At 41.4% G+C, this 26,578-nt stretch overlaps 1 protein-coding gene across 1 annotated transcript in view; it reads right to left on the reverse strand.

The window, feature by feature from the left end:
• itga9 (integrin, alpha 9) overlaps positions 1 to 26,578 on the reverse strand; it is a 51,558-nt gene that overhangs the window by 6,770 nt on the left and 18,210 nt on the right. The window contains exons 16-26 of the mRNA XM_020097653.2: positions 11,620 to 11,772; positions 10,615 to 10,691; positions 10,044 to 10,191; positions 4,741 to 4,827; positions 4,458 to 4,537; positions 4,224 to 4,307; positions 3,680 to 3,788; positions 3,472 to 3,579; positions 1,714 to 1,839; positions 1,413 to 1,532; positions 1,223 to 1,318 (exon numbers count right to left, since the gene is read on the reverse strand). Coding sequence (XP_019953212.2) covers positions 1,223 to 1,318; positions 1,413 to 1,532; positions 1,714 to 1,839; positions 3,472 to 3,579; positions 3,680 to 3,788; positions 4,224 to 4,307; positions 4,458 to 4,537; positions 4,741 to 4,827; positions 10,044 to 10,191; positions 10,615 to 10,691; positions 11,620 to 11,772 — 1,188 coding nt within the window. The remainder of the gene's footprint in view (positions 1 to 1,222; positions 1,319 to 1,412; positions 1,533 to 1,713; positions 1,840 to 3,471; positions 3,580 to 3,679; positions 3,789 to 4,223; positions 4,308 to 4,457; positions 4,538 to 4,740; positions 4,828 to 10,043; positions 10,192 to 10,614; positions 10,692 to 11,619; positions 11,773 to 26,578) is intronic.

Consider the following 26,578-nt stretch of genomic DNA (forward strand, 5'->3'; position numbering starts at 1 on the left):
AATGAGCACACTGAGTGTGTGCTGAGAGAGTGGCATGGTTTGGACATATTCATAGCTGGTCTGAACTTTCCGGGCATGTCTGGAGCTCAGGGTCAGCGGGGCTGTGGCCCCGGTCAGCACCCTAATCACTTAGGAGATCCCAGTAAGAGTGTACTGGGTGCTCAGTGTAATCATCACATCTGATCTACTGGGCCCTTCAATCACTCAGCAAACAACAGTGGGGGCAGGGTCTGTCCTTGAGCACAGCTGAGGACCCTGAAAACAGCCAATGGAAGTGGCACCATACATTATACCCACATTTCCCAGCTGTTCCCTGGAATCACATCCTTGAGTGAAGCACATCAGCGGCTCAAGGAATGTTTAACCCCAGTCTGATAGACTGTACTTATAAAAATAAATATGCCTTATATGGGCATATTGGTGTGGTGAGGTCCCCAACCTGCCCTGGCACAGTGCCTTTGAGCAAGGCACAATTGTTTTGTGTTTGCCCTGTGTCTTCACCTGTGACTTTAGGCAAGAGAAAAAAGTCAATGTGAATGATTTAATCCAAGGTTTAGAGGTTCAGTTCACTCAAATTAGACAAACACAATTTCTCACATACCTTCAGTGAATTAAATTCAGGTTTATTTCTCCAGGTTTTGAGATATAATCACAGTAAACTGTTGTAATGGAACCACTTTCTACCAAAGAACTAGTTACCACGAACACAGGGATTTGTGTGCATTATTTAGGGTAACAGCAAAAGCAAAGGGTGAAGTTTAAGTGTGGTACAAAGTCGGCAAAATGTTGACATATTGTCATCTGAAAACTCAATACGATGGACCTGTTAGAAAACAGTTACAAATGTACACAGACAGGGAGCTATCTAAGTCTAATATTAATTGTCGAGCTACCTGGGGAAAAACATCAAGCTGCTAATCTCATTTAGTCTGTGTGCTGTTTGGTGCTTGATAGATGTTTTTTAGTGTTTGTTTATCTGAGAACAGTTCTGCTGTTGGGGATGAGGTGGATTAAAGCATTGCAAGTGTCTGAAAACAATCAAATAAATAAATGAGCTGAAAGGTACAATGAAGGTCTGAGCCATTGTTATTTAAAAAGTTTTGCATAGTAAAACCTGCCTTCTGATGCTCTTGAGATACTTTACAGTCATTTGGGTGCTACAATTAGCATTAGTGCCACTGCTGTCAGTGTAGGCAGATGCATTAGCTGATGATATACTCACAGAAATGTCCTCTGACAGACCATTTGGCACCTCCACTGCCCTGTCATTGACTTGCACACTTCCCCTCGTCACAAACTGGATCACTGAGGAACTGTCCTGTGGGTTAACAGAGGTAAGATCGTTGAAGCTCTGATATCACAACTAAATGTCCTAAAAACTAAATGAATCAAGCCAGTGACATGCCTCTTACCCTCTTAAGGATTTCAGTGTTGAGCAGAAGTTTCATATCTATGCTCAAAGCTTCTTCTTTTAACTGTGGACCCAGACTGCAGGAGATCGTCATACACGCTCTTCCAGGTCGGTCACAGTCCTTTTAAAAAAAAAAACATAGGGAGAGTGAGGGGGAGAGCAGGAGATTGTGTGTGGGAGAAAGAAGTATGTCTGATAAACAGATGTTGTACTGCAAAAAAAAGAAGAAAATAATTCTTCAGGGGGTGACAGTCCGTGAACTCTGAACTGTCAAATTGCAAATAGAGGAGCTGCATTTTTACCAAGACTTTGCGTCCTGATTTGGTGAAGAAGGCGAATATGGAGTGGAAGATGTTCTCTCTGTCCTGGGGGATGGTGCACGGTGTTGGGTTCTTGTGAGTGGTGCAGTTTCCTCGACCATCAGCCACCTGCAATACGACAGTGGTATAGAAAAATTGAGTATTGTTGACTTTATGTAAAATCAAAAGAACTGAACTCAGTAGAGTGCATAGCTCCATCAAGAGAGTCCCCTTAAATCAAAACAAGCCTCATAGCTAGGGAAACATTACAGCTGAAAAAAGACTTCACCCCTTTTTGTTTGGGGGGATTTTGCACAAACTTATGAAAATCAACAAAAAAACTAAAATACACATCTTATAATGTTAAAGAAAAATTCCTAGATCCGTCCCTATATCTGGATCCGCACCAAAATTTAGTGGATTTCTCCTTGGCCCATGTCCCATCCTTTCACCAAGTTTTGTGCAAATCCATGTATTTGTTTTTGTGTAATCTTGCTTACAAACAAACACACACCAACCAACATGCAAACAAAGACGGGTGATGACACAACCTACTTGGTGGTCTGGTGTGTGGCATGAACGTGTAGGAAAGCAGGACTTCAGTCATGTTGCAAAGATTGGTTTGTATTTGATTTTGACACCAAAGATGTGAACTCTTTTGTCACCTAAACTGGCCCAATCCCACTACTGTTACTAGTCTCCAGTTATCACAGGAAGACAAGAAGCTGGTACCGCTCCCTGACAGTATTCCCATATGGAGTGATTTAGAGGTGTCCGCTTTACTGCCCGAACCCCCCAGGGAACACTTTCCCCTTTCCCTTCTTCCCAGTCCGACCTGAAGCTCTGGAGGTGAAGATCTCCACCGGCCTTCCTCATTGTTTGCTCTGCTACCACCCAGCGTGCCTCAGCTTTAATTACCTACACTTCCTCATGTCCTGCTTTCTGCTGCCATTGGTGGTGTGAAGAGTCATAGGCTGCACTAACGTTGATCTTGGGTGAGATCCCCCCACAAGCACAGTAAGTAATGCGGAGTAAGCAAGAAAAATTTGAACATATGGAGCAACAGTCAGGAACCTGTATATTATGTCCGAGCAAATGAAGGTCTGTGCAAGTATGTAAGAATATCTGGCTATAAAATATGAGTGTGCAACTGTCCGGTGTACCACAGGCTTGACGTAGTGTTAACAGTGTTTATGATGTGTGGTTCGAGGCTGGGGATGGTACGGGGCAGTAGCCAGCTCCGCAGGTGTCCCATTCCCATTTCGTGCAAGCTGTCTGATCCCCTGAAAGTGATTCCAGATGGGGTCTAGGAGGGTGGGATACAGTCAACCCTGTCAGCCCATTCACAGCAAATACAATTAACAGCTTGAGCTCCCCTATGATCTACCTATATGAAAGGGCGCGACGCAAGGGTTAACAAAACATTTCAACCCAGCGGGAGTATTGCGTTTCTTTATCTAAATGCAAAATGTTGTGAGACAAAATGGTTGCACAGCTTCAGTAGCAATGTCAACACTTTCACTTAAGATTTTCACTGGCCCGTTGGTGCCTCACACTAAGGTAATTGCCCGTGCCAAAACACAAGGGCCAGAAGTTTAGCAGCCTTCTGTACTTAAAGGTAGAGTGGAGACAGGCAGCTGTGCCATGCATGACAGGCAGGAGCTGGAGAAATAAAAAAATGTGTCTGCCTGCAGGTGAGTAAACTAATAAATAGGATTTGGGCTGCATAAATAATGTAGATAGACTGCTGTTGGCATTCACCTGTGTTTCTATGATGTGGAACATGTCAGCTCCGCTGCCAGCCAGCCGGTTGGGTATCCTGATGTCCACGGTGGAGCCAGGCAGCCGACTGGGCCCCTTGTTTATGGCCTGGAACCACATCACAAAGACACAGGGAGAAAAAGAAAGAGAAGTGAATATATAGGAACCGTAAAAATTTTGAAAATCCTATACACTGTGATAGTTATACCTGTAAAGTGACATTAAGAGGCTGAAAGTTGCACTCCATGTCTTCCAGCTGGACGAAGCGTGAGGCGTCGATGGAATTTCCATAAACAAAGGAGCTTGGTGTCACCACGCTGCAGACAAGTGTTCAGGAGAGAGATACCAGACGGTATATTAACATTAAATCCTAAATATTTACTCAAATGCACAATGACATATCCTTTAAAATGCTTCATAAAAAATCTCTGGCTTCAGTCATGTTATTAGCTGGACAGCAGGGATTTTCTCTAGGGGTGCTGAGATGTGAGTCAGATGTGTCCAGCTTTGCTCTAAAGCCTCCCCTCACTTTAAAGACAGCACACATTGCAGCCTTATCAGATGTCAGAGTTCTGCTGGATTTGGGCTGTTTTACATCTCTCTCCCGTCTCTGTGAGGCAGAGCTACGATAAAAGTGCTCAGAGATAAGGCCTTTCAAGTTGATGTGCTCAATTCTGACATAAGCACTCCCTCTCATCCCAGCAGATGAGCAACCAGCTTCAGTCTACACATGGAAACATTCTTGTTCTTACCCAGTAATAGTTGTGTCAGTCTCATGAACCAGAGGGATGGACAGATCCAAGCTGTTGTCGGAGAGCTTGTGCTCAGGGTTGGCGCTAAAACAAACAAGCAAGAATAGTCATTCAGTAATTTTTTGAATCGATTCACAAACAGGATTAAATTCAACAAACATCTATGGGGCATAAAAATGGGAACATTTATTGGGATAAATAAACAATTTATTTTAAAAGAAACATATTTTTTACCTTTTTGCTTGAACTAGGAACTGCAATGTATCGTTTTCCCCAGAGACCTGACTTGTGTCAAAAATGACTGCAAAATGATACTGAAGAGAAAAAGATAGAATAAACCAGGGTGTCATCTACTGTACTCTCAACTGTTTTCTGTAAGTTTGCTGTCAGATATTGAAATTTCTCCCAAATGCTTTCACCAGGTGGGTTCTGCACAACACTGCCCCAGAGCAACCTCTAAAACTGCATGCAGGCCTTTGTGGATTTAGTTCCAAGTCACTCACACGTGTGTGCTTACCTTGGTCTGTGCTCTCATGAAGGGAAATCCCACGCTGCATTTGAGGAAGTCCAATTCAACAAGTTCACAGGAAATACCCTTCTCTTCCTGCAAAAAGACAGATAGACATGAGAGGGAGTGATAAAGACAGACAGACTGGAGACAGAGTGGGTGACACTTGTGGAGACAGAAGACATGGAGAGGAAGGGAATCAGTAGACAAGACGCAGACTGGGACAATCAGTTCCGATAAGTTAACAGGAGAAAAGCTTTGGCAATGGCTTTGGATTGTAAACTTAACCCATTTACCTTAATAGTGCAGTGCCTGTTGTAAACCTGCCTGTGTTAATGCTTCAGAGCTACTTCAGAATAATTCGTTGTCATAAGTGAGTCCTTCACAAACAGTTCTACAATATACTGTCACTTTTTATTGTTTGTGTGCAGAGCTTTTTATAGTCAATGGTGCAGAGTGACATTAGAAAACTTTGTTTATCCTACCTGGTTTATCTGCAGTGAAGATTTTATATCAATATTATTCATCAAATGAAACTGACTTTGCTTTATTACTGGTCAAGTGTTGCTTATAAGTTAGAAATATTTACTGAGCTGTAGTTATTTTTGCATATGTTCCATGCCGGCTTTTTCAGAGGTGAGTTAAACATCTGAAACAATCAATTCAACTCAATATAAAGCATTGCAGCCACAAACCACACGTTATGCTCTTACTTTGTAGAGACATTGCTAAAAAGGAAGTGATTCTATGAATGTTGCTGCCATGCCATTATCCGCGACTCCCGTGAATATTGAATGTATCACTTGTTCAAATCACACCAAATTTGACAGACGTTGTGGAAATAGTAGGTAGACATACATGACAAAAAGAAACATTCTTCTGCTGCAGCTATAAAAAAGTGCACATGGACACATGCCTGTCACCATTTACAGTATAGGCAAAGTTTAAAGTTGGAAAAAGACTTCTACGTGTTAAAGAAAAGAGTCTCATATCTCATTGAAGTTAGGTAAACTGAAGAATGTACAGAGCAGTGATGGCACACACACTTCCTAGCAGGAGGGTAATTGGCCGGCCTCCAGGCTGTGTGTTTGGAAGCTTGTCTAAACAATATGGAGCTTAACCGGCTGCGCTGTGTAAACACTCGGGCCTTGACCCTGCGAGGGGTAAGAATTCTTTTAGCGAGAAAGTCCGCTGAGAGTCTGTCAGCTGAGCTTGTGTGCTGGGAGCGGGAAAGAGGGCAGTGATACTTTAAAAAAAAGAAATAAAAAAAAAAAGAAAAGACACAGATGGGTGCTGCTGAAAGATTTAGGAAGGGTTTTAAGGTAAGTCATACAAAATATCTGCGTTCTTGTTCCGCTGCCCAGTGTCAGCCTGTGTTTATAACATGTTTCCAAATGCAATAAAAAAAAGAGGTGTGAAGGTTGTGTCTGCGGACATATCTAAAGGTGCACAGTATCATCTGCACTCCCATTCCCCTTATTCATCAGATTCCCAGGGCGTGGCTGTGCCTTCAATCTTCATTAAGTCGTCTCAAATAAGCAGCGTGGCCATTTTTTGCATGGAGATTAGAGCAAGACCCTCAGGGGGTGGTGGTGGTGGTGGTGGAGGAATGACGTGTCACAATCGGCAGTGATGGAATTTCCTCTATTTCCTGTATCCCTGCATGCTGCTGTGCAAACACCGCCTGTCCCGTGGGGCTGGGCAGGATTGGGGAAGTCAGCCTGTTTACCCATCAGCCACCTAGAACCCCCAGAGAGGGAGCAGAGCACTCAAAACATGCAGTCAGTGTGTGTTGGGCCTCCAAATGACAACGTCTGTTTGTTCAGCACTTCTTCACTTTCTTTCTCTTGCTCACTTTCTCTCTGTGTCAGGAACAAATGCATGCTGGGGTTTTCACAAATGGCAGCACCATTAAATATCACAGCTGGATTGTTTACTTCTGCTGCAGTGTCAGCTGAAGCCTCAGCAGCGTGTCAGTGAGGATGACGATATGCAGGAGGCCCACTCTCTGCATCATCTGCTGTCACATAGACTGTATATAAAGATCTTTTTCTTGGTTTACTTTTCATGCTCCATCCACTTTTTTTTAGATCTCACATTGGTATTTGTAAATTTGGCTTTACTTTGCTCAATCTTTTCCAAATCATAGCCATCCTCATCCTTTTAGTTACACCCCTCACAGGTATATATCTCAGATGCATTCCCAATATCTGGGCTTTTCACAACAATGCTCCAACTGATAAATCACCATGTGTCGGCAGCAGAACAAATGTTCAGACCTCTAACTAAAGTACAAGCTGTACTACCTCACCATAATAATATTTGTTTTTTCAGGTCAAAGTCCTGCATTTTCAATTTAACACAAATAAACCAAACCATTATCAGCAAAATGCAGTAGGTTATGTCCTGCAGTATCTGATGAAGCTTTAAAATAATTTATTCTTTTGTCTCACCATGTGCACTGTAGTGTTTATTATGTATCACTACTTCCTGGTGTTTATTTATGTGAAGCGCTTTGTTTCTTTGATCTGAGAAAACTGTTGCATTAAATACACTTTACTTTCTTGCATACTTACTTACATTATGGAAAAATGCAGCTTACAGAATGGTATATGAATAATTTATATACCATTCTATAAGCTGCCTCTTAGTTTTTATTGCTGAGTTAAGTATATTGAGGTAAACTTTAATTAAATTAAGTTCTAGATTTACATATATGGAGGGTTTTGACCAAGGTAATACTTTGTAATAGTTCTGTAACAAACATTAAGTTGGAATGTCTTTTGATTTTCCTTTCATGTTTTCAATATGTAAAACTGGAAGAAGACGTACTGTAGGTGTCTGTAAATTTGGGGGGGGGGGGGGGGTGTCTTGTAATACCATGAGGAGATGGGCCAAATGCATTGGCATGACATATACACGTACTCACCCATAAATATCATGAAATTTACATTTGTCCAATATGATCCAGCTCATGTCACATTAACGTGTACACATCATTTTAATATAGTAACTGATTTCGGTGAATCTTTAAAAAAAGGCTGTGTGTTTAAGTCTAACAAATCATTTTCTACAAATGGGCATGTTTTGTGTGCAAAAGGTAAATTAAATGGGTAGTAGAGTATAAACCTCTGCCAGAAATACATATGACAAACATCAGGCCTCAGCTCTGACCTTAAAACAACAGACGACTCAAATATTTTAAAGATAAAAAATGAAAACACAGGAGCTGGTGCGGGGGGAGTGGAGGCTGTGGCTCCTGAAACCAATTCACCTCCGCAGCTCTCTGACAGCTTGTGTTGCAAGAACAACAGTGGAAATAACACACTCCACTCTTAAACATGCGAGGAGAAGTCCACGCTCCACTCAATGGTGAAAAGGCCACAGGGGAGTATTGGGGATGATGCTAACTTTCATTTCCTAAGCTCCGGCTTCTCCAGCAGTAATTAGAAATGTCTAACAAGAGCATATGGCAGCAAATCTACTCGGTGGCCTCTTTGTCATCTCCTCACTTCCTGTGCAGCAGGTCCGTCCTGACTTATCAGTTTCCCCAAACACAACAAGCCTCTGTGGCTGCTGGAAACCCGACACTGAATGCGAGCCTGAGTAATTAGATCAGCTATGAAACTGAGACTGAAGCGTTGTTATTCTAATATTTGCCTGCAGCATGTATTCTATATAAATTCAATTTCAGCTTTGTTATGGGGTTTTAAATCATATCACGAGTTTTGCGCTTGACAGAGATGGTCCTATCCATCACTTGGGGGGCAAAGCAGCTGGAGGATAAACACAAGGTCTATTATGGGGGGGCTTGCTGATGGATGTTGCCCTCCCCCCTCGAGTTACTGAGCTGCTGAACCCATGCAGGGCGCTTTCTGACGTGGCGTCTCTCTCTGTCAGCTGTGAGCGGACCTGCTGCTGCTCTGTGCAACAAGTGAGCAAACAGACGTGAGGCAGAGGTGGGCGCTGTGAAATCCATCCACATGCAGTGAAAGGAAAATCTATCAGGTTTAATGTGGGATGGTAGGGGGCAGATATTTCTTTAACAGAATGCTGGAGTTGTTCTGTTAGAGGTCGACGAGTGTGAGGAGCAGGTCTGATCAATACCTGGTAAACTTTGCAAACCTATACGCCATTCGTCTTTCGTGACTGTTTTTGCTATGATGCCGGTGTCACCTTTGAGACCCTGACTTTATGAGGGGAGTTGATCCCCTGGGCCCAGTGACCTCCAGGAAATAAAAACTCAAACTCAAACGAGGCTCACTCTCTCACTCTCCTACTCTCCAACCACCTTTTGTTTTCTTTAATTGTATTTAACTCCACAATAGGCACCCTACACTATTTACATAAATCACTATCGACGACATTAACTCAGGACGTTTTCACACTGAAAGTTTGGCCAGTGGTCCTAACCATCTTCACCATATCGTAATAGTATTACTACCAGCATCACCATCTTCAGATGAGAAATCAACACTGGTTCAATTGAGCCAAATGGTCAGAGGTGAAGACTAGTAGCAATCCTGCTGCTCCCACTTCTTTTTCTTCAATTCTTTAATGAAATTTGTCTGAAAGTCTGAAATATCCAAAAACAATGACCTCTTCTTTAACCCACCTCCATAATTTTGGTCTTTTGTTCGATCCACCTTTCACACCTGTAAGTTTGGTTCAGACAAACTGAAAAGTCCAAGGGTCTGGACCAAACAAGGCGTTAAAGGTCCCTAACAAATAATAACAATTTCTTTTCATTTGCATCTGTGTCGTTTCCCACTTTTTGTCATGACCCCTGAGCGGTGTTATGACAACATGAATAACAACATTGGAATAGTGCAGGCATGAAGCGTGAGGTAATATAAAGTATGTGATTTGTTCTCATGCACGCAGCTCGTATGTTCCAGACATTCTGCGTCTGTCTTGTATGATTCAGGGAAGCGTATACGACAGGTCAGCCAGAGGAGCTGCTGTCTGACATGCGACAGCTGCTGTTTCTGCTGCTGTGGCTCTCCTGCTCCTTATCCTTTCATCAGGGCTGCGTTTATGGCTCAGACATGGCTTTAAATCCAACTGTCCTCTCCCAGGTCTGTCCTTTTCTATGCTTCACTGTTTATGCTGCGCTCCTGACATATAATCAGTCTTTTTTTTAAATAAACCATTTTTGAGAAACTGTACATCCCAGTGGAAAAACTACAGATATTCACCTGATATGCGTGTGTATGAAATATGGTTACATTTATCATTTCTACTGGTTTAAGATTTCAGAAATAAACACAAGCACAAGAAAAATATAATAAACAACTGATTCCTCAACTGACCTTCTGCCAGAAGTTGATGTAGAAAACCTCTCTGGAGAAGTTTAAGTAGATGTTGGTGTCGTAGGCATCGTCTCCAGCGTTGGAGATGGTCAGGTTCAGAGAGACGTTCCTCACTCCGCCGAGGGCTAAATGGGGTTTGCTGTGCAGCCTGATGGGAAAATGAAGTAAACAACGTATTTCAGAAAATAAACAAACTGCTGATAAATAAATGCAGGATGTTAAAGGAGGGGATTAAGCAAATATTTCTATCAAGAAGGCGTCCGAGTTTGTTTTATTTTGAAATTCTTATGAGAAGATGTGAGTAAACAAAGAGGAGTGATCTTCAAATTGTAATATATGTTACAACTGGTTACCATGACAGACGTAAACCTTTACTAAACTCCTACAGGGAGCAGATGATCCACAACAGAAAGAAAGTGAACTCCCTAGCTATGGAAAAACATATGGATATCCTCCAGGCATGTGTCATGGTTCCACTACCCACACCCACATGGCCTATGACGTCAGCTTGCACTGGAAGAAAAGACAAAGGCAGAGAATCTAAACAGTGAAGTAAGAGGTTTTTTTTTACCCAGAAAGCAACAGTTTCCCATGAAGCTTCAGGTCTGCAGCGCAGTCGTCTGACAGGCAGTTCTTCTCAAACCACGTCTGAAGAGGAAACAGCAAAGTACACAGTTCACATGACCTCATACGCAAGACACACCTACTCCATGTTCAGACTAGGGGGCAGTGTTGTGTTGATGTTGGAGCCATGCAGCTGAAGTACCCAGAATCTATGACTATGTCTGATCTCTCTTTTAATTAGTCGCAGGGTGGTCTTTGGTTTAGAGCTAAACCCTGAAAGGAAACTCGCAGTCTAGCGTTCGACTTCGATGAGTTTTAGATAAATGGATTCTGTAGCTGCTGAGAGACGCAAATCCCGCCGCTTTAGCAAGAAGTGCAGACAGTAGGGGGAAACACATGTGGGGCAGGTTAGAGGTGGTTTCAAAGAAAATAAATGAACCGGTCTTTTTTGGATTCCACTCAAGAAAAGCTAACAAAGACAATAATAAGCCGGTAACTAACACCGAATCATTATAACCTCGATTTTGGGCTATTTCCTTCATTCCTTCTGTGGTGCTGGTGTCAGGTGTAGGCGAGAAGTTCACGTTCAGAAGCAGCTGAGGTGATGAACTGTATCAGAATTGATGGAAAGCAACTGTGATCCTCTGAATACAGGAGGAGGATAAACATTAAACAAATGCTGTCGCAACCCGTCTGATCTAAATCTTAATACAAATGTAGAATGATACATTAGCTGGATAAAGAGGCTTCGGTTTGGGGAAAGAAATCCTCTCTGATGCCTGTCTTGCTCAGAACAATAAATTATCCACATATTGGGTTAGAATGTTTTTTTGTTCAGAAATATACAACAAGTTTTCTTCACATGAGATTTTTCAAAGTAAATTTTGAAATCACTCATCCCTACACATCTTTAAAACCTATTATTCAGTTTAATAAAAAAGGGAAACCTTCAGTAGCTTCACTTAAAAGAATTAGACATTTTATATTGACGTGATACTGATCCGTATTTCACCTCATTCCTCACTGCGATCTTGTTTCCTTTCCTCCATCGCAGCACAGGCATGAGCGCGGGCAGGTCTCGCTCCTGGTGTCCGGCCAGCACGTGCTTCCCCAGGCTGTACGCCACCTCGAACGTGATGGCAGTGAACACGTCCTTCACGTCTTTCTGCAGAAAACATAAACAAAAATAATGAAAAAAAAATTTCCCGAGCATATTTACACAAAAATATTGAAAGTAATCTCAACCTCAAAGCAAAACCTTGTAGCAGCCTGGGTGATTAAAGCAATTTAACATCTTTGTCCAATTGACACTGGGCGTAAAAGCAGATTGCACTGCAGATTATGAGATCACACAGTCTGGATATGATGTTATCAATCACTGAGCCAGAGATCCACATGGATGACTGCAGATGTAAGTAAACGATAAACCACAAAATCATCTCAACTGGTTTTAATTGACGTGCGACATGGCTCTCATCAATTGCTCTTTCTTTTTTGTCATTTTGCTGAAAGCAGTAGAAACAGGGCCACTGTTCTCAGCAAAGCGAACACATGGACCTTCTTAAAGAAAAAAAAAAAAAACCTGCTGGCACTGCCTCTGAGAGCTATCTTTGCAGTTTCTGGCGGCTCCATGTGAGACCACAGAAGAAGTGTTTGATTTGGCATCCTGCTTGGAAACAATGCAGACAAAATGAAACCCTAGCTTGAACGTGATCAAACTACATATCTTCATTAGATGACAGCGCTGAAATAAATACATGGGAATAGCAGATACGGATGTTGCTTTTTCATCTCTCCTTTCTATCACAGCTCCACTCGGAAAGTGATTTTTTTTTAGTGATTCCTAAAAGCTGCAGCAATCATACAGCAGGCCGCCTGTGCCCCTTTGCCCAACGTCAACACAAAGGGCTTCCCTGTGTTTTCTGGTGGCCACTCGTACTTCTGCCCTTTCTCTCTCTTTTGTCTGTTATCAGAATGTTTTTCCACCCATCCTCTTCCCTCAGGGAGGGCCGGTCTAAGCTTTGAACCAATTTAGGCAATCCACCCAACTCATCGACAATGAGAGATTTACAGCAGGAAGGAGCTGCCGTTAGTGCAGGACATGAGTAGACAAAAACAGAAGATTTGGGGATCACTTGGGAAACGGTGCAGCACACAGATAAAACATGGTGCTGCTGATAATAGCGTGTTGAAAGTTATTTTCTGACATTACCTGATTGTCTTTTTAAGACTGACAGACACAAATAGGGCTGTTACATGTTAATTAATCTGTTATTCTCTTGATTTATCAGTTCCTCTTTTCAACATTTCAGTTTTGAGTTCAAACTGTAAAGATAGAATTTTTTTTCAAATAAGATCAAGAAAAACAGCCAATATTAATAGTGAACGTGAAAGAATAATTGTATTTATTTAATTATTATATTATTTTTAAGATATTTTGAGGTATTTGACAAGACAGTGCAAAAATAAAATGGGGAGAGAGAATCAGAAGGACTTGCAGCAAAAGGCAGAGGTTGGAACCAAACCTGAGGCCCCTTCAGGAGGACTCAAACCTCTGACTTCACCCATTTTGAGCGTCTGCAGCCATTCTCAGCTCTGTGGGGCTGAACTCTTCACACAGCAGCGCTTTGACCTTCATGTTAACATCACAATGTTAACATATTCGCAATGACAGCGCTAACAAGCGGATGCTGAGCAGGTATCAGCAGCAGCTGAGTCGAGTGCAGCGTACATTTTTGTTCAGCTTTGCAGGACGAAATCCTCTCAGCAGTGAGCTCACAGTCTCAGGCTAACATTTTCCACACAGTGCATTTTAAACACTATTTAGGGTTGTAATGCTTCCACATATAGAGCTCACAGTTGAGCATTACCGACTGGGAAAAAAATCATTGTAAACAGAAAATGCTTAATGCTTGAAATAAGATGCTTTCGTCTTGACATACTGTTTAAAATAAGGATTCTATATCCTTGAAGTGGATGCTTTATAGAGAAGTTCCTTTATATCTTGTTAAATATAAGTCAAATATAGTTAGACAAGAGAAAAACAACTTTGACTTGAATTAAGTCAAGGAGCTCAATAGATAATCAATATGTACTAAAGACTAAAGACAAGAGCAACTACTTTTTAAAACTAACCTAAAACTATTACTTAATATAGATTTATTACACTTGGTTAGATCTGCAGTTTGCAGCCAGCAGATACCGTTGTAAACTTTTTGTGTCAAACTTGTAAAAACTTCTCTGAGCCACTAAATCAGTAGCAGTGGTCCAGTAAGGCTGGGTAACAAAGATCTTAAAAAGACCTCACAGCCATCCCTGGAGTACAATCCATGCCTCATTGGACTTACAGAGGTGGTGTTGTTCTGCTAGTGTGTCGGTTCAGCTGGGAGGTAACATGACACAGTGTGGTAGTCAGCGCTGGACAGGAGGTGGTATACTATGCGTGGCACTGGCAGAGTCCTGAGCCTCAGTGGCCATTAAAGCAGAATGCTTGAAATGGCCCCTGTCCTCTGGCCTCCGAGTGAACTGACCCCCTGGGACTTTGCTACTCGGGTCTCCAGCCCCAAATTCCCACTGCTTATCTCACATTTTCACAGGCCACAGGGGAACTGGAGGGCATCATGGCCTGAAATGAAATGTGTGTTTGCACAATCTCATTCTTTAAGAGGGGCTAGTAAACAGGTCCAATCCTTCATTAAAACCAGTTTGACATTGAGGTCTTTCCACATTTTTTAACAGAGCATTTAAAATTATGTAGACACAGGATGGTTTTCTTCTTGAGGCACAGATTGCTAACTAACTAGGGAGCTCCCAAGACTCCAGGCGAGCTCACACTAGAAGTGTCGGCGGCAAGTAACACTTGGCCTTAAGTTTTTATTATCCCTTTATCAATGCTGCCAATTGCCCCACCCACATTTACTCCCTGCTCCGCTCATTTACTCCCTCCCGATCCTGCTTTTAATTCGTTTATTTATGGAACAGAGGAATTCCTGAGCTCCAGCTGAGAAAGACACCGGCTGGTGTTAACTGCCTGCTACACATCATTTTATGGAAAGAAACCCAACAACTGCTCCTTACATGACGGTGAGTTCACAAGAGAAAACTTTGTCACAGGTCATTTTCTGCTTAAAGGCTCCCACTCCCACTGGTTTAGCAGGGTGTGTCCCTCATCTCATATCACACAGGGCAATGCCGGGATTTATGCTTTTTAAAGGTCATAACAATAAGAGTGGACATATGAAACAACAGGTTTATATTAGATTTGACCAGTTTTAAAGCAACAGTACATGATATTTGAAAGAAAAAAATAAAACTTCCTTCCTCATATGATAGATAGATGGAGGATTAAGTTAACTAATGTTAGCCAACATTAGAAAAGATTTAAATAGGTCAGGAGTTGTGTTCATAAATGACTGCTTCCACTGCTTTGAGAAACAATTGACCAATCAGAGCCCTGTAGGCGGACTTTACAATGTTGATGTCGTACGTACAGTTTCGGTGTTCTTTCTGCCAACAGACTGTATATAAGGATGGACACAAAAGTAGAGCCAACACGTCTTGATCACCACCTAGTGGCTGGATGCAGTATAGGTAATAAACCCTTCTTCCTCCATGTTAATGGATGGGTCATGGGCCAAAACTAAAAAGCCAATCAAATATAGATGCTTTATGTCATTGTAGTTAGTTCCTCTCATTTTGATCTATGTTCATTTGCAATTTTTTCCAATAAGTTTGGTTTTAATTAGTTGTTTGATGTGATAGACACAGGGTAAGACATTATGATTGAGAGCTGATTCCTGATTGCTCCATTCCACAATTGCGACTGCTCAGACTCTGCTTCCAAATGACGTCATCAGCAAGATATTAACATTGGTATCTGCAATATTTTGACTTCTTTTGTGGCTAGTCGGAGGAAATGGAGGCTTGGGGTTAACAATTATACATACAGTCTATGTTTCAGTTCCATTCATCATGTTGGGTGCATGTATTTCTGCATAAAACCTTAGAAATACTGCCAGTTAAAAAAGGTACATTTCCTGCATGGTCACAGAAATAGTCTCATTATTGGTTCCAGTCACACAACTAGAGATGCCAGCACACTTAGAAGGAAGCGGCTGTTTTCCAGCAGTTCCCAGGATTCTTTGGAAACTGTAAATTCTCGACAATGGGATGAAAATCTGCATGTACAGCAATCGGGAACATTAATGACTCACTTGATACAAACCCCTTCTCCCAGAATGCATATTCATATGGTTAATTCACGGCATGGAGGACAGCTTGCTACTCCTGCATATTTTGAAAGAAAACAACTGGGAGTTAAACCTTCACCTACACCCCCCCTCTCTGTGGAACAAGGTCTCTGCCAATATACTATCTCTGTGTTTATCTTCACACTCAGGACCCATTTATTTAATACAACTGGGGTGAATTCGCCCCCCCTTTTCAGCCATTCTTTCCCCTCGATTTCCTTCTCTGCTACATGTATGACTTTTTCCCTGCTTGCATATGTTTTTAAGAGCATACACACTGCTGGTGTATGAATGAATCTGGATAGTTGAGCATATTTTATAGATTTCACCCTGAACTCTGGCTGCAGGAGTATTTCTCCAGGGCCGCGAGCTCTGAATCTCACATGTTAATCTGATCAACAAGATGGCAATGTACCAAGCCGCCCCCTTCATGCAGAGCAGCTCCAGCGTGGTGGGTGAGGGGAGGGTGACGTCAGGCTGCGAAACCCTCTGATCCTCACTTTAAACGCACCACGCTTGGCTGAAATGCACAAGAGCTCCTCTCTCAGCCAAACCATTCTCTCAAAAGCGTATAGCCTACAAGCTCGGTCATGGGAAGTCTTTATTAACTTGTGAGGGAAACGTGCACGCAGCACTCCTTTTAAGGACAATGGGTGTTTGGATGACTTGCAGGTTGAGGCCATTTCATTCAAGGGCCAAACTCCAGGGATTCTTGATTTAAATGGAAAAAGCTTTTTAGTTAAGTGATGACTGGTTTCAGCTTGTCAAATGTTGGGGTTATGTGTGTATACTGAGACAAATGGTGACAACTTGAAATTGAAAGTATTTACAGTAACGCCTGCAGCATACTAAAGAAAGCTTGTCCTTGAAAATAGCCAAGACAGTTACTGAAACTTAGAGTGTATCTCTCTGCTGTATTGACTGTATGTCAAACTATAGCAGCTGCTCAGCTCTGAATAGGTTAGCAGATGTTTGGGCGCTTAGAATGACGAACTACGTCGGAGCAGGAATGAGTATCATTGCATTGTTTTTGCTAGGAACCTTTTTAGGAGAGGTCAACTATAAACAGCTTCACTCAGTCAGTGAAAATGATCATCAGGCTCCTAAAAGTCTCCCGTCTCATGATGTGGCAGAAAGATCAGAGTCTTCACATGCCTCGCTTTCACACAACAGCTCCTTGAAACAACGAAACAATCAGAAAATTGCCCATCCTTACATTCAACAGATTATTGGTCTGATCCCCTCTTACTTGACTGAGCAAATCCTTAGTTTACTGGTGTTGGCAGTGATGGTGATCTGAATTCCTTTCCTCAAGGACATTGTCATGGACTTCTGAATAAGAGTGAATGCAGCTGCATCTCATGGGGGTTGGTTTTTACGGTTAAAGTCCTCAAGTGCCCTTTCTATTGTTTTGATAGATTAGCTGTGCCTTGCTCTCAGTTCCTGTGTCCACTCATCTGCTTTTCTTAAAGTGTTAAATACTTTTTTGAGGAGCAGCAGAATAAAAGCCAACACTGACATATTACCACCATATAAAGCACATATTGTGAACCTGTAAGCCCATTAAATAAAACAAAATGTGATATTTATCAAATCCATTTACATATCCAGCAGACACAAAGCAACCTTGGAATTTATTTGGAATCATGTTTCTGGCCTCCTGGCAAATCTACAGCAGTCCCTGTCCTATTTGATCTCCACCAACTCCATCAACTGATTGTTTAGGGGAAACAATTCTTGGGGGAAATAACTTGTTCTTTACCTGCTTAAGGCTCCACTATGTTCAGTAGATAGACACTAACATTATCTGTCTGTCCTTTGGTCAGTGTATCAGAGCTGCTTCACTGAAAACAGCTGTGACAGTGGTGAGAGTGACCCAAAAGAGTAGATAGCAGACAGTAAAATCAGGCTGTTGTGGTCAGTTTTCTAATCCTCAACTAAACTGCAGATGAGGGTGATGAATGGTTGTGTCTCATTCTTTTATTTTTGTTTTGGGGGAAATATCTGGCTCTTTAGTTGCTCAATGATTGTTATTTTACGAAGACATATATGGTTAAACAGTATAATATCAAGCTTCACTTACATCTGTCATAAGGATTTAATAAAAAATCAAAAACAGTTTTGTTTTCAATTTATATGGATAAATAACAGCTGATAAATTACTATCAGACATTTTCAACTCCTTGATATTGTTATCTGCATCTGTGCCCAAAAATCTAGATTACACAGGCTTTACTGTAAAGCTCCTTAAATCCTTAATGAACAACAGATTTCGAAAAATGTCTTACACGAATCTGCGAAAGTGAAGTCTGGGAAAAATGTTACAAATCAATAAAAAATGCACTTAAATACCTTCATCCTGTCCAAACCGAAATAATTCTGAGTAACGTGAAAACACTGCACTACCAGTCATACCAAATGTATGAAGTATGCCTTTGAAAAGCGGTTCCCATTCAATATGAGCCATGTTTACTCCGACCACTGGAAAATCTTTCAGTCTGTCTGATGTTAGTAGTAGACAGTGATTCTCAGATGTCTGTCCAGCCTCAGGCACCGGGCCGATAAATCACACACTTCACACACTCGGCAACCTGTTGTGCATAAAGACACACACACTGTGCCCAAAAAACAAATTGAACTGACAGGGCATTTCAGCAGAGAGAACAGTAGAGCTCAGGGCTCACTGAACAGTGTGTCTAGTACAAAACAAAACAAATATGTTCTTATTACTGAGAGATAATCCAGGGATGGTTCTGCTTATTAAGATCATTTAGTTAGAAATGAAAACAAATGTGTGGATTTACAGGATTCACATTCATGGTAATTATAAGTAAATTGTACTTTCAATGAACATGGAGCGTCCTTGCCATATATTCAACTCTTGCACAAATAAATCTAAACCTCGTCTGACGTACAGTGTGAACCCTCCACTTGTTACTGTGGCACTTGGACAAGATGGATACATGTATTTGGAACATCGGACTTGCTGCCATAGTGAAAGCGTGAGTCTCTCATATGGTTATGAAGTTTGAAAGTTTCTCAATCTTCCCAATTTGATGATGAAATAATAAATAAATAAAAAGGCCAAAATGAAACAACCTGTTAAAAGTTGAAATTTCTTTGGGTTTGACCATTGTTGAAAACATTTTGGATAATGTAGATACACAAGTCAACAAAATATATAACATAGATCTAGTCATTTCCAGACATTTTAATGAAGAACTGTTACTAATTACACAAAGAAAAATTTAGCCGCGCTGCTGTACATTTTCAAAAACACAGTTTTAAGGAAAACTATTTCAGGCCGCCGTTGTCATGAAAACATAAATCAACCACATCTTAACTGTTAGCAGACTGAGTGTTGGTAGATATGACCGTGTGCTTTAATGTCTCCCATGAGCAATCGCATATTTCCTCTCTGCTAAAACAGCAGAGCACCATCAAGTAACTGACAGGAAACGTATACCATCTGCACTGTCACATGCAAAACATTTATTTGTCCACACTACCTGCTGTGCACACACCAACTCTCAGTCAGATGACTCTCCCTCAATAAAGATCCCAAGGGTGCAGATAAGGAGATATGCACCTCGGAGAATCTGAGTGCAGTGAATTTACTGCTTTTTAAAACAATGGTCACGTAAACACAAATTACAGGAAACTTTTATGGTCTTGCATGCATCATGAAGAAAGCATTCAACATTTGACCCTTGGACAGTTAAAACCAGCTGGGATTTATAAAGGAGGAGAACACGGTGCCTCACTACTCCCGGTGGAAATTGGCAGATGGAGTAGGTTTACGGCTCAAACATACCAAATTCATCAGCTTGTTATTTTTACTGCTTACTATTAACAATGACTGGATTTAATGCCAACAAGAACTATAGCTGCATTGGTGCAATATCTGGAGCTGAAATCAAGCCAGACACCTATAAATACACTGATGTGTTCCCTCACGTCTCAGTTCCTCCTCACTCAGCCTCCACATTGTGAAATTTTCAACACATTACTTTTGTCTGGTCTATTTTCAGTCTCATTTGAGAGAATTGCAAGACTTTACACTTGTGCATGACTCTAAAGTTGAGTTGTAGAAAGTCAGGGGCAGATGTGGAGATAGACGGTCTAAAAGGTTACTGTGCTGTTCGTTTCCCAAATTCTTGACCCGGGGTCTTCTGTCATCTTCACATCTATTATCTTTAAGCCCCTGCTGATCTCTATTGTAACCTGACTGATGAGTGTGGAGTCACCGCATGGACACATGTGAGATGTCTCTCAAGAAGTAAAAACAGACCTTTTAGCTGAAAAAAAAAAAGGAAGAATCCAGATGAGGTCCTTTTAAGGAAGCAGCTCTGTGTTTTGAGTACCGGGAACAAGGTGGATTTAGACACCATTTAAGTCTGTGTTATGTTTTTGGAAATAATGGGGAGAATATTAATACTATCACTACAAATAACAAGAGCTTTCACAATAGTTTCACCCTCAAATAGAATAGCAGGAGGTCAATATAGTGCACTAAGTAGCAAATATGGAGCAATTTGAGGCACTGTTTTATTGGGTTTTATGCATAAACTCTTTAAACCAAAGGCATCAGAATTTTGTTGTCATTTAGGATGAACAACAAGCATCTGAAGACTTCCTGTCTATTAGTGATTAACTACCCTCAACATCCTGATAAACATTCTTTCTCTATAAACAGGAAGCTCGTAATCTGTGCTCATTCGAAAAAATTAAAGACGCACAGTGAAGGAAGGAGGATTCCTTTACAGAAGCTGACAGCTGATGATTCCTGCACCAAGGCTTGTCATTTTATGTATTACTACACTGTAATTGCAGGTTTTTGTTGTGTTGTTGTTGTATGTAAATCTCAGGAGAAAACCACCTGCTGGTAGATGAGACACCAGCAGATCAGTTTTTAAAATGCAGTAACAGTATACAGTAGAACAGTGTGTTTGTGAGTGTGTTTGAGACAGAGGAAGTCTCCAGATGTTTCCTTCAGCTGATTTCATCACTGTGCACAAAATCCAAGGTATTTTTTACTCGTCCGTTATTGTTGGATCTATTGTTTTTAGACAAAGCCCCTGATAAAAACTCATAACACAAATTAGTCAAATCCACCTGATGTGTCCAGGCAGCTTATATCACTGCCGCATATAAACAAATGTCCTCTGTATATATTTGCTCCACTTCCTTTGTAGCGGATCTTGCCCATCTATACAGGAAGCAGAGTTTGATGCTGACGCAACATCATACGCTAATATTAACAAATGGGTCAAGTAGAGGAAAATGATGGCAGGGGAGTCAAAGAAAGGAAGCGCTGTGGATGGCGTTTGATGAAGCAACCCTTTGTGTTATCTTGGTGTGGTGGAGCACAGGCACCATCACATTATCACATTCTGACTTGACACCCGCACACATATATATTACCCGGGAAACATGGCGGGAAAAACTCTTTCACAGCGGCCACCCATTCCGCTGCCTCACAATGACATTGTGTAGCAGCGATGCGGCCGAGGGACTGTGGAAACATTTCTGCCCAGCATGCTTTGCTGCCAAAATCAACAAAGTCATCAAATCTGCCCAACCTCTGGTCACGTCTCGATACAAGCAACGGTGACGGATTTACTACGACAACAACATAGTAGAACTAGGACTAACGAGCAGTGTTAACCACAAGTAATACCACACTTACATCTTCAGTGCAAATTCATGAACTTCATGAGGAATATGATTTGTTTTACTGTAACAAAAGCCTGTTGGAGTCTGTGCTCTCCCAAAACAAGCCTGGAGAACTGTTGAAAGTTCACTCTGGCATGACCATGTAGGGAAATCCTGACCAAAATATTACCCTGAGCTAAAATTAACCTGGATAACTCTTCTTTAGTGTCCAGTAAATATTATCAACGTACCTGCAGAGAAAGCATTCAGACAAACTTATCTATGTGGCAGTGTCTATGACATTTTACACCTGATTTATCATTAGAGTGCACCGCCCTATTATTTTCTTAATACATTTTTTTCATTGTGGTCTCTAGAAATACTGTGGGTGCTGCCATGTGTAATAGAAGTCAGCTGGATTTCATTACCTTCCTGCTATATACTTTCATTGTATCAGCTCTCTTGGCCTGAGCTAAATGAAACCAGGGGAACAGCATCAAGGGAATTGCACGTTTCTATTGAACTGTAAGGAGGCAAACAAAGCCGGCAGTGTGGCAGTGGCCCAGCTCTGGGTTTCCACGTGCCAGACACTGTTGAGGCTCTGGGACTCCTGTCTGACTTTGGATGTCAGTGACAGGAACTCCCATTTTTGCTTTGCTCTCCAGAGCTTCCTGTTTGTCTGTGGGATCAGACTTGGGTCAAATACTAAGTGTAAATGATTATTCATATTTGTTCAGACTCACTTTGAGGAACAGATTAGTGGATTTAACCATATAACGCACTTCAAATGATGTCATGGAAGCTGTCAATCACTGATAAGAGTATTGCAGTGTCTGTGATCTTTTCACATTGTTGTTACATGGTATGAGCCACAGCTCCCTCTTTGGCTCTGGATACACTGAGGGAAAGCAAGTAAAATATCTGTAAAAACAGTTTCACCCAGTTTGTTTGTTAGTAAGCAAGATTACACAAAACACAACATGAACAGATTTCCACATAACTCGGTGGAAGGATGCAGTATGGGCCAGGAAAGAACCCATAAAGTGTTGGTGCGGATCTGGATTAAAGGGTGGATCCGGGAATTATTTTTATCACTTTCTTCAACACTGCGAGAAACATCGTTACTCAAGATTTCCAACATTTACCCAGACAGTGATTCATGGATCTTGATGAAAACATCAGGCACAATCATTTGTTCAATCTCTTGAACACAATCTGTTTTCGATCAAATAAAACTTTAGACCTAGAACCACAACAGACTAAAGCTACCAAATTTATACAAACAATTTGTTTCTCGATTTGTCTTTTGGTCTGCAAAATCTCAGAAAACTGGGAAAAGGGGCTCTTCATATTTTCCCAAAGATCTAGTTGGCATTAACAATCGCTTCTCATGTCTGCCCAAGGATCCAAGACCCAAATAGAGGCAGTTATCAATGATATAAATAGGTTGGCATGTGAGAAGTTACAACTGGTGAATTTGGGGAATTTCTGCTTAAATAGTTGTTAAACCAAAAAAATAGAAGGACATATCTGACCATGGTGAGAGTGCAGTCTCTTGTGCATAACAGATCACAGAAGAGAGTTCTCACTGCATGCAGTAACATAATCAGCTCTTCTAGGGGACCCTGTCCCAGCTTGGGGCCCAATTGCCGTCTTTACATAACATGTTGCAACACCCTTTACAGCTGTAGCATTTTGTTGGTACCTAATTTCAGAACTGACCACTTGTGGATACAAGCATCACATTATGACCTGAAATTCATTAATGAACTTGATAATGCACAAAAAACACAGGACATATTTATTCTCTATGAATTGCAAAGCCGCAGTTTATTATTTGTATAGGACATAAACATTGATCATCCAGCCAATTGAGTCCAAAGAAACCTTCAACATTATTGCCTTTCAACTAAATCAGAGATAATCCTACAAGTATCCTGGTTCCTACTGTTACCTCATAGACCATCATTTGTCCATCTACCCGCGCTGGAAATCTAATGTGGCATTGTACTCGAATCCAACATGTCTGCATAATCTAATTTTTCCATTCAGTCACAGGCAACTGGAGACTTGCAGAGGCCTTAAATGCATTTAGCCTTCACAAATAGATATTCATCCTGCAGATGCCTCAATAACAACAGCAGTCTTCAGAATAAAGTTTGATGGAGCTTTAAATACTCCGCTGGTGCCAAGCAAATGTTTGGGGGGATATGAGATATATGGGACACACACACAGTGGAATATAGGCCAGAGGAAAGTGAGCAGGATACTTTACAAGCTAAATTAAACAGACAACTGTGACAGGCTGGGTCCAAGCTGCCTATTTTAGCTCCTCCACGGAGACCGTGCTGCATCTACAGCATGGCATAATACCACTCGTGACCACAAATGGAAGTGGCTCTTGGCACGATTTCAAGGCTCACGTGTGCTGTGAGTGCTGGAGGACAAAACACGTCCACGACGATGGATGAACCGCCAAAAATGTAAACACACCATGAGTTGCGATCAGGAAAAAGTGCTGAACATCCAACAGAGGAATACTTAAACCCTGTTTACTGAGACGAGCAATAAATCAAAGAGGTGTGAGCGGTAAAATCCGGCCTGTAACCAAATTGTAGCTGACACAATGGATAAGGAATGTTTGATTGTTTGGAATAAGATATACAACACTCTGTTATATTGACATTACACCTGCTGCACTGGTGAACTATGAAATCCACTAATAAATTGCACTTAAAATAGAGTGTGCATAGATAAAGTTTAGAATATGATCTTATTACGTTATGTTTTCATCTGTGTTTGTTGGTTTGTTGTTTATCAGTTTGTCAGTTAGAAGGATTTAAATAAATAATAGATACATTTTGTGGAGAGGGGGGGCATGACCCAATTAAGTAAAAACCCACTCAATTTTGGTGCAGATCAGGAGGCAGAGCCACGATTTGCTCTCATTTTCTGTAACAATGCGCGATAAGCAGTTTAGTTGATTTCTAAGAGAATAATTCATGGATCTTGATGAAAGTATCCTGTATCTTTAGAGGACTGATATTCATGAGTATGTGCAATTTGGTGAAGATCCAAATAAAAATTTTGATTTAGTGAATTTAAATGTAGTTTCATAAGGGCACTGTTGGGCCTTGGCAGAGGTATGTAGAGTTTTATTCTTTAAATCTGAGTCTTAAATCTATTTATGATGTTATGAATTCCTCAATTCCTCTAACTATTATAGTGTAAATGGTCAATGGACTGTATTTATAAAGCACCTTTCTTGTCCTAGTGGGTACAGTGGATAGCAGTGTTGCCTCACAACAAGAACGTTCTTGGTTCAAAAATCCCAGTATGGCCAGGGGTCTTTCTGTGTGGAGTTTATATGCTGCTAATGGTTAATTGGAGATTCAATTGTGCGTAGATGTGAGTGTGAATAGTTGTTTGTCTCTGTACAGTGTATGTTGGTCCTGTGACTTGCAGGTGACCTGTTAAGGGTGTACCCCTTCTCTTGCCCAATGTCAGCTGGCTACAGCTCCCTCGCACTTTCAAAGAATCGTCTCTAATGAATAGTTTTAGTGACTATTCAGAGTGCTTTACAATAATTTACTCTTTTCTATCACACATTCACACAGGAGCAATGGTTCAGTGTCTTGCCCAAGGACACTTGGAAAAGGCAGAGATTGAACAACCGACTTTCAGGTTAGTAGACGATCCCCTCTACCTCCTGAGCCACAGCTGTTCCAGGTTTTTGTTTTCGCTGCCACTATAATGAAGTTCAATTACTGAGGCGTCCACTTGAACGTGAATAATTCTACAAACATTCAATCTTTTTCACTACAACTGCTCTGCCTCACACAATAACATGGAATACCTCACCACACTAAAGCAAACCAACTAAACAAAATTGATTAAAACAACACATTCAACTGAGGAATTTCACAAAAAACTTGAAGCTTGGATTGTTAAATGACTAATTTCCATCTCACGCACAGCACCTCTGGTCATCTGAGCCCTAATCATTCATCAGTCATCACTTTTAGGAACTGCTCTCGCTCCTTAATGTGAGCTACAACCCAACTAAAAGCCTGTGTGGAGTTTATTTTGCTAAAAATAACCAAACAAAGTCCATCTGGAGGGGCCGGTATGCTGTCAGCCAACGAAAACATGTTTAAAATCACTTGCATAATTTCAGAAATAATTAATCCAGGACAAATATGTTAGGGTTGAACTTTTAGCTCCTGATCTTGCAAATGTCTCCTGATAAATTCTTTGTGTTCAGTAGATGATTTACTGAGTGGCCCGTCCAGCTTTTTACTTGATGTCAAATGGTTTCAGATCTGATTGTTCAAGGAAAAACTACTAAAAGTGCATTATATAAACCTTGCTGTTCGCTCTGGTCCCTAAAAAGTGTTTCATTTAAAAAGTCGGGGGGTCGACAGATGGTCCGAGCAGTTACAAACGTGAGCGTGGCTCAGAATAGCTCGTGCCTCATGCCTCCACCGGCCCTCACGCATCAGGGCTTGAGCAATCAACCCTGACGTGAGGGTTTTCCATCAGCAGTGCCAGCACGCAGCCCCAGTTGACACAACAGCAACCCACCTCCCTGCTGTGACGCTGCGGCCCTGTGTTTTTCACTGCATGTTTCAGCTGTGAGGAGGGAGGGGGGGGTGTTCAGACCGCCCCTTCCTCTACCAACAACACCCCCTGCCACCCACCCTTGAGGATGGCAGGCAGCTGGTTTCCATTAGCATACCTCTACTAGGGAATGGGAAGAACTGGCTCATGTGGGCAGGACACATAAGGAAGAAGATAAATTATGCAACTGGGCAAGCAGATGTGACCTGAGACAGACCATCTCTGATTATGGTGATTCTTCCTTTCTTCTGTTATCATGGTAGCTCACTACTTTTCATACATAATCATTCAGCCCGTAAACAAGTCTGCTAAGGTTGTGATTTGGGCACCACACCTTCACCATCCTGTGTGGCTTTTCAGCGTTTGGTAGCTCTAGGAATCTCACTTGTGGTTTTTTGCTGCTGAGCAGGTGGAATGTGTAGATACATGAATACATACAGTGAAAAA

The sequence above is a fragment of the Paralichthys olivaceus genome, chromosome 14 (assembly GCF_024713975.1).
Source record: "Paralichthys olivaceus isolate ysfri-2021 chromosome 14, ASM2471397v2, whole genome shotgun sequence".
Lineage (NCBI taxonomy): Eukaryota > Metazoa > Chordata > Actinopteri > Pleuronectiformes > Paralichthyidae > Paralichthys > Paralichthys olivaceus.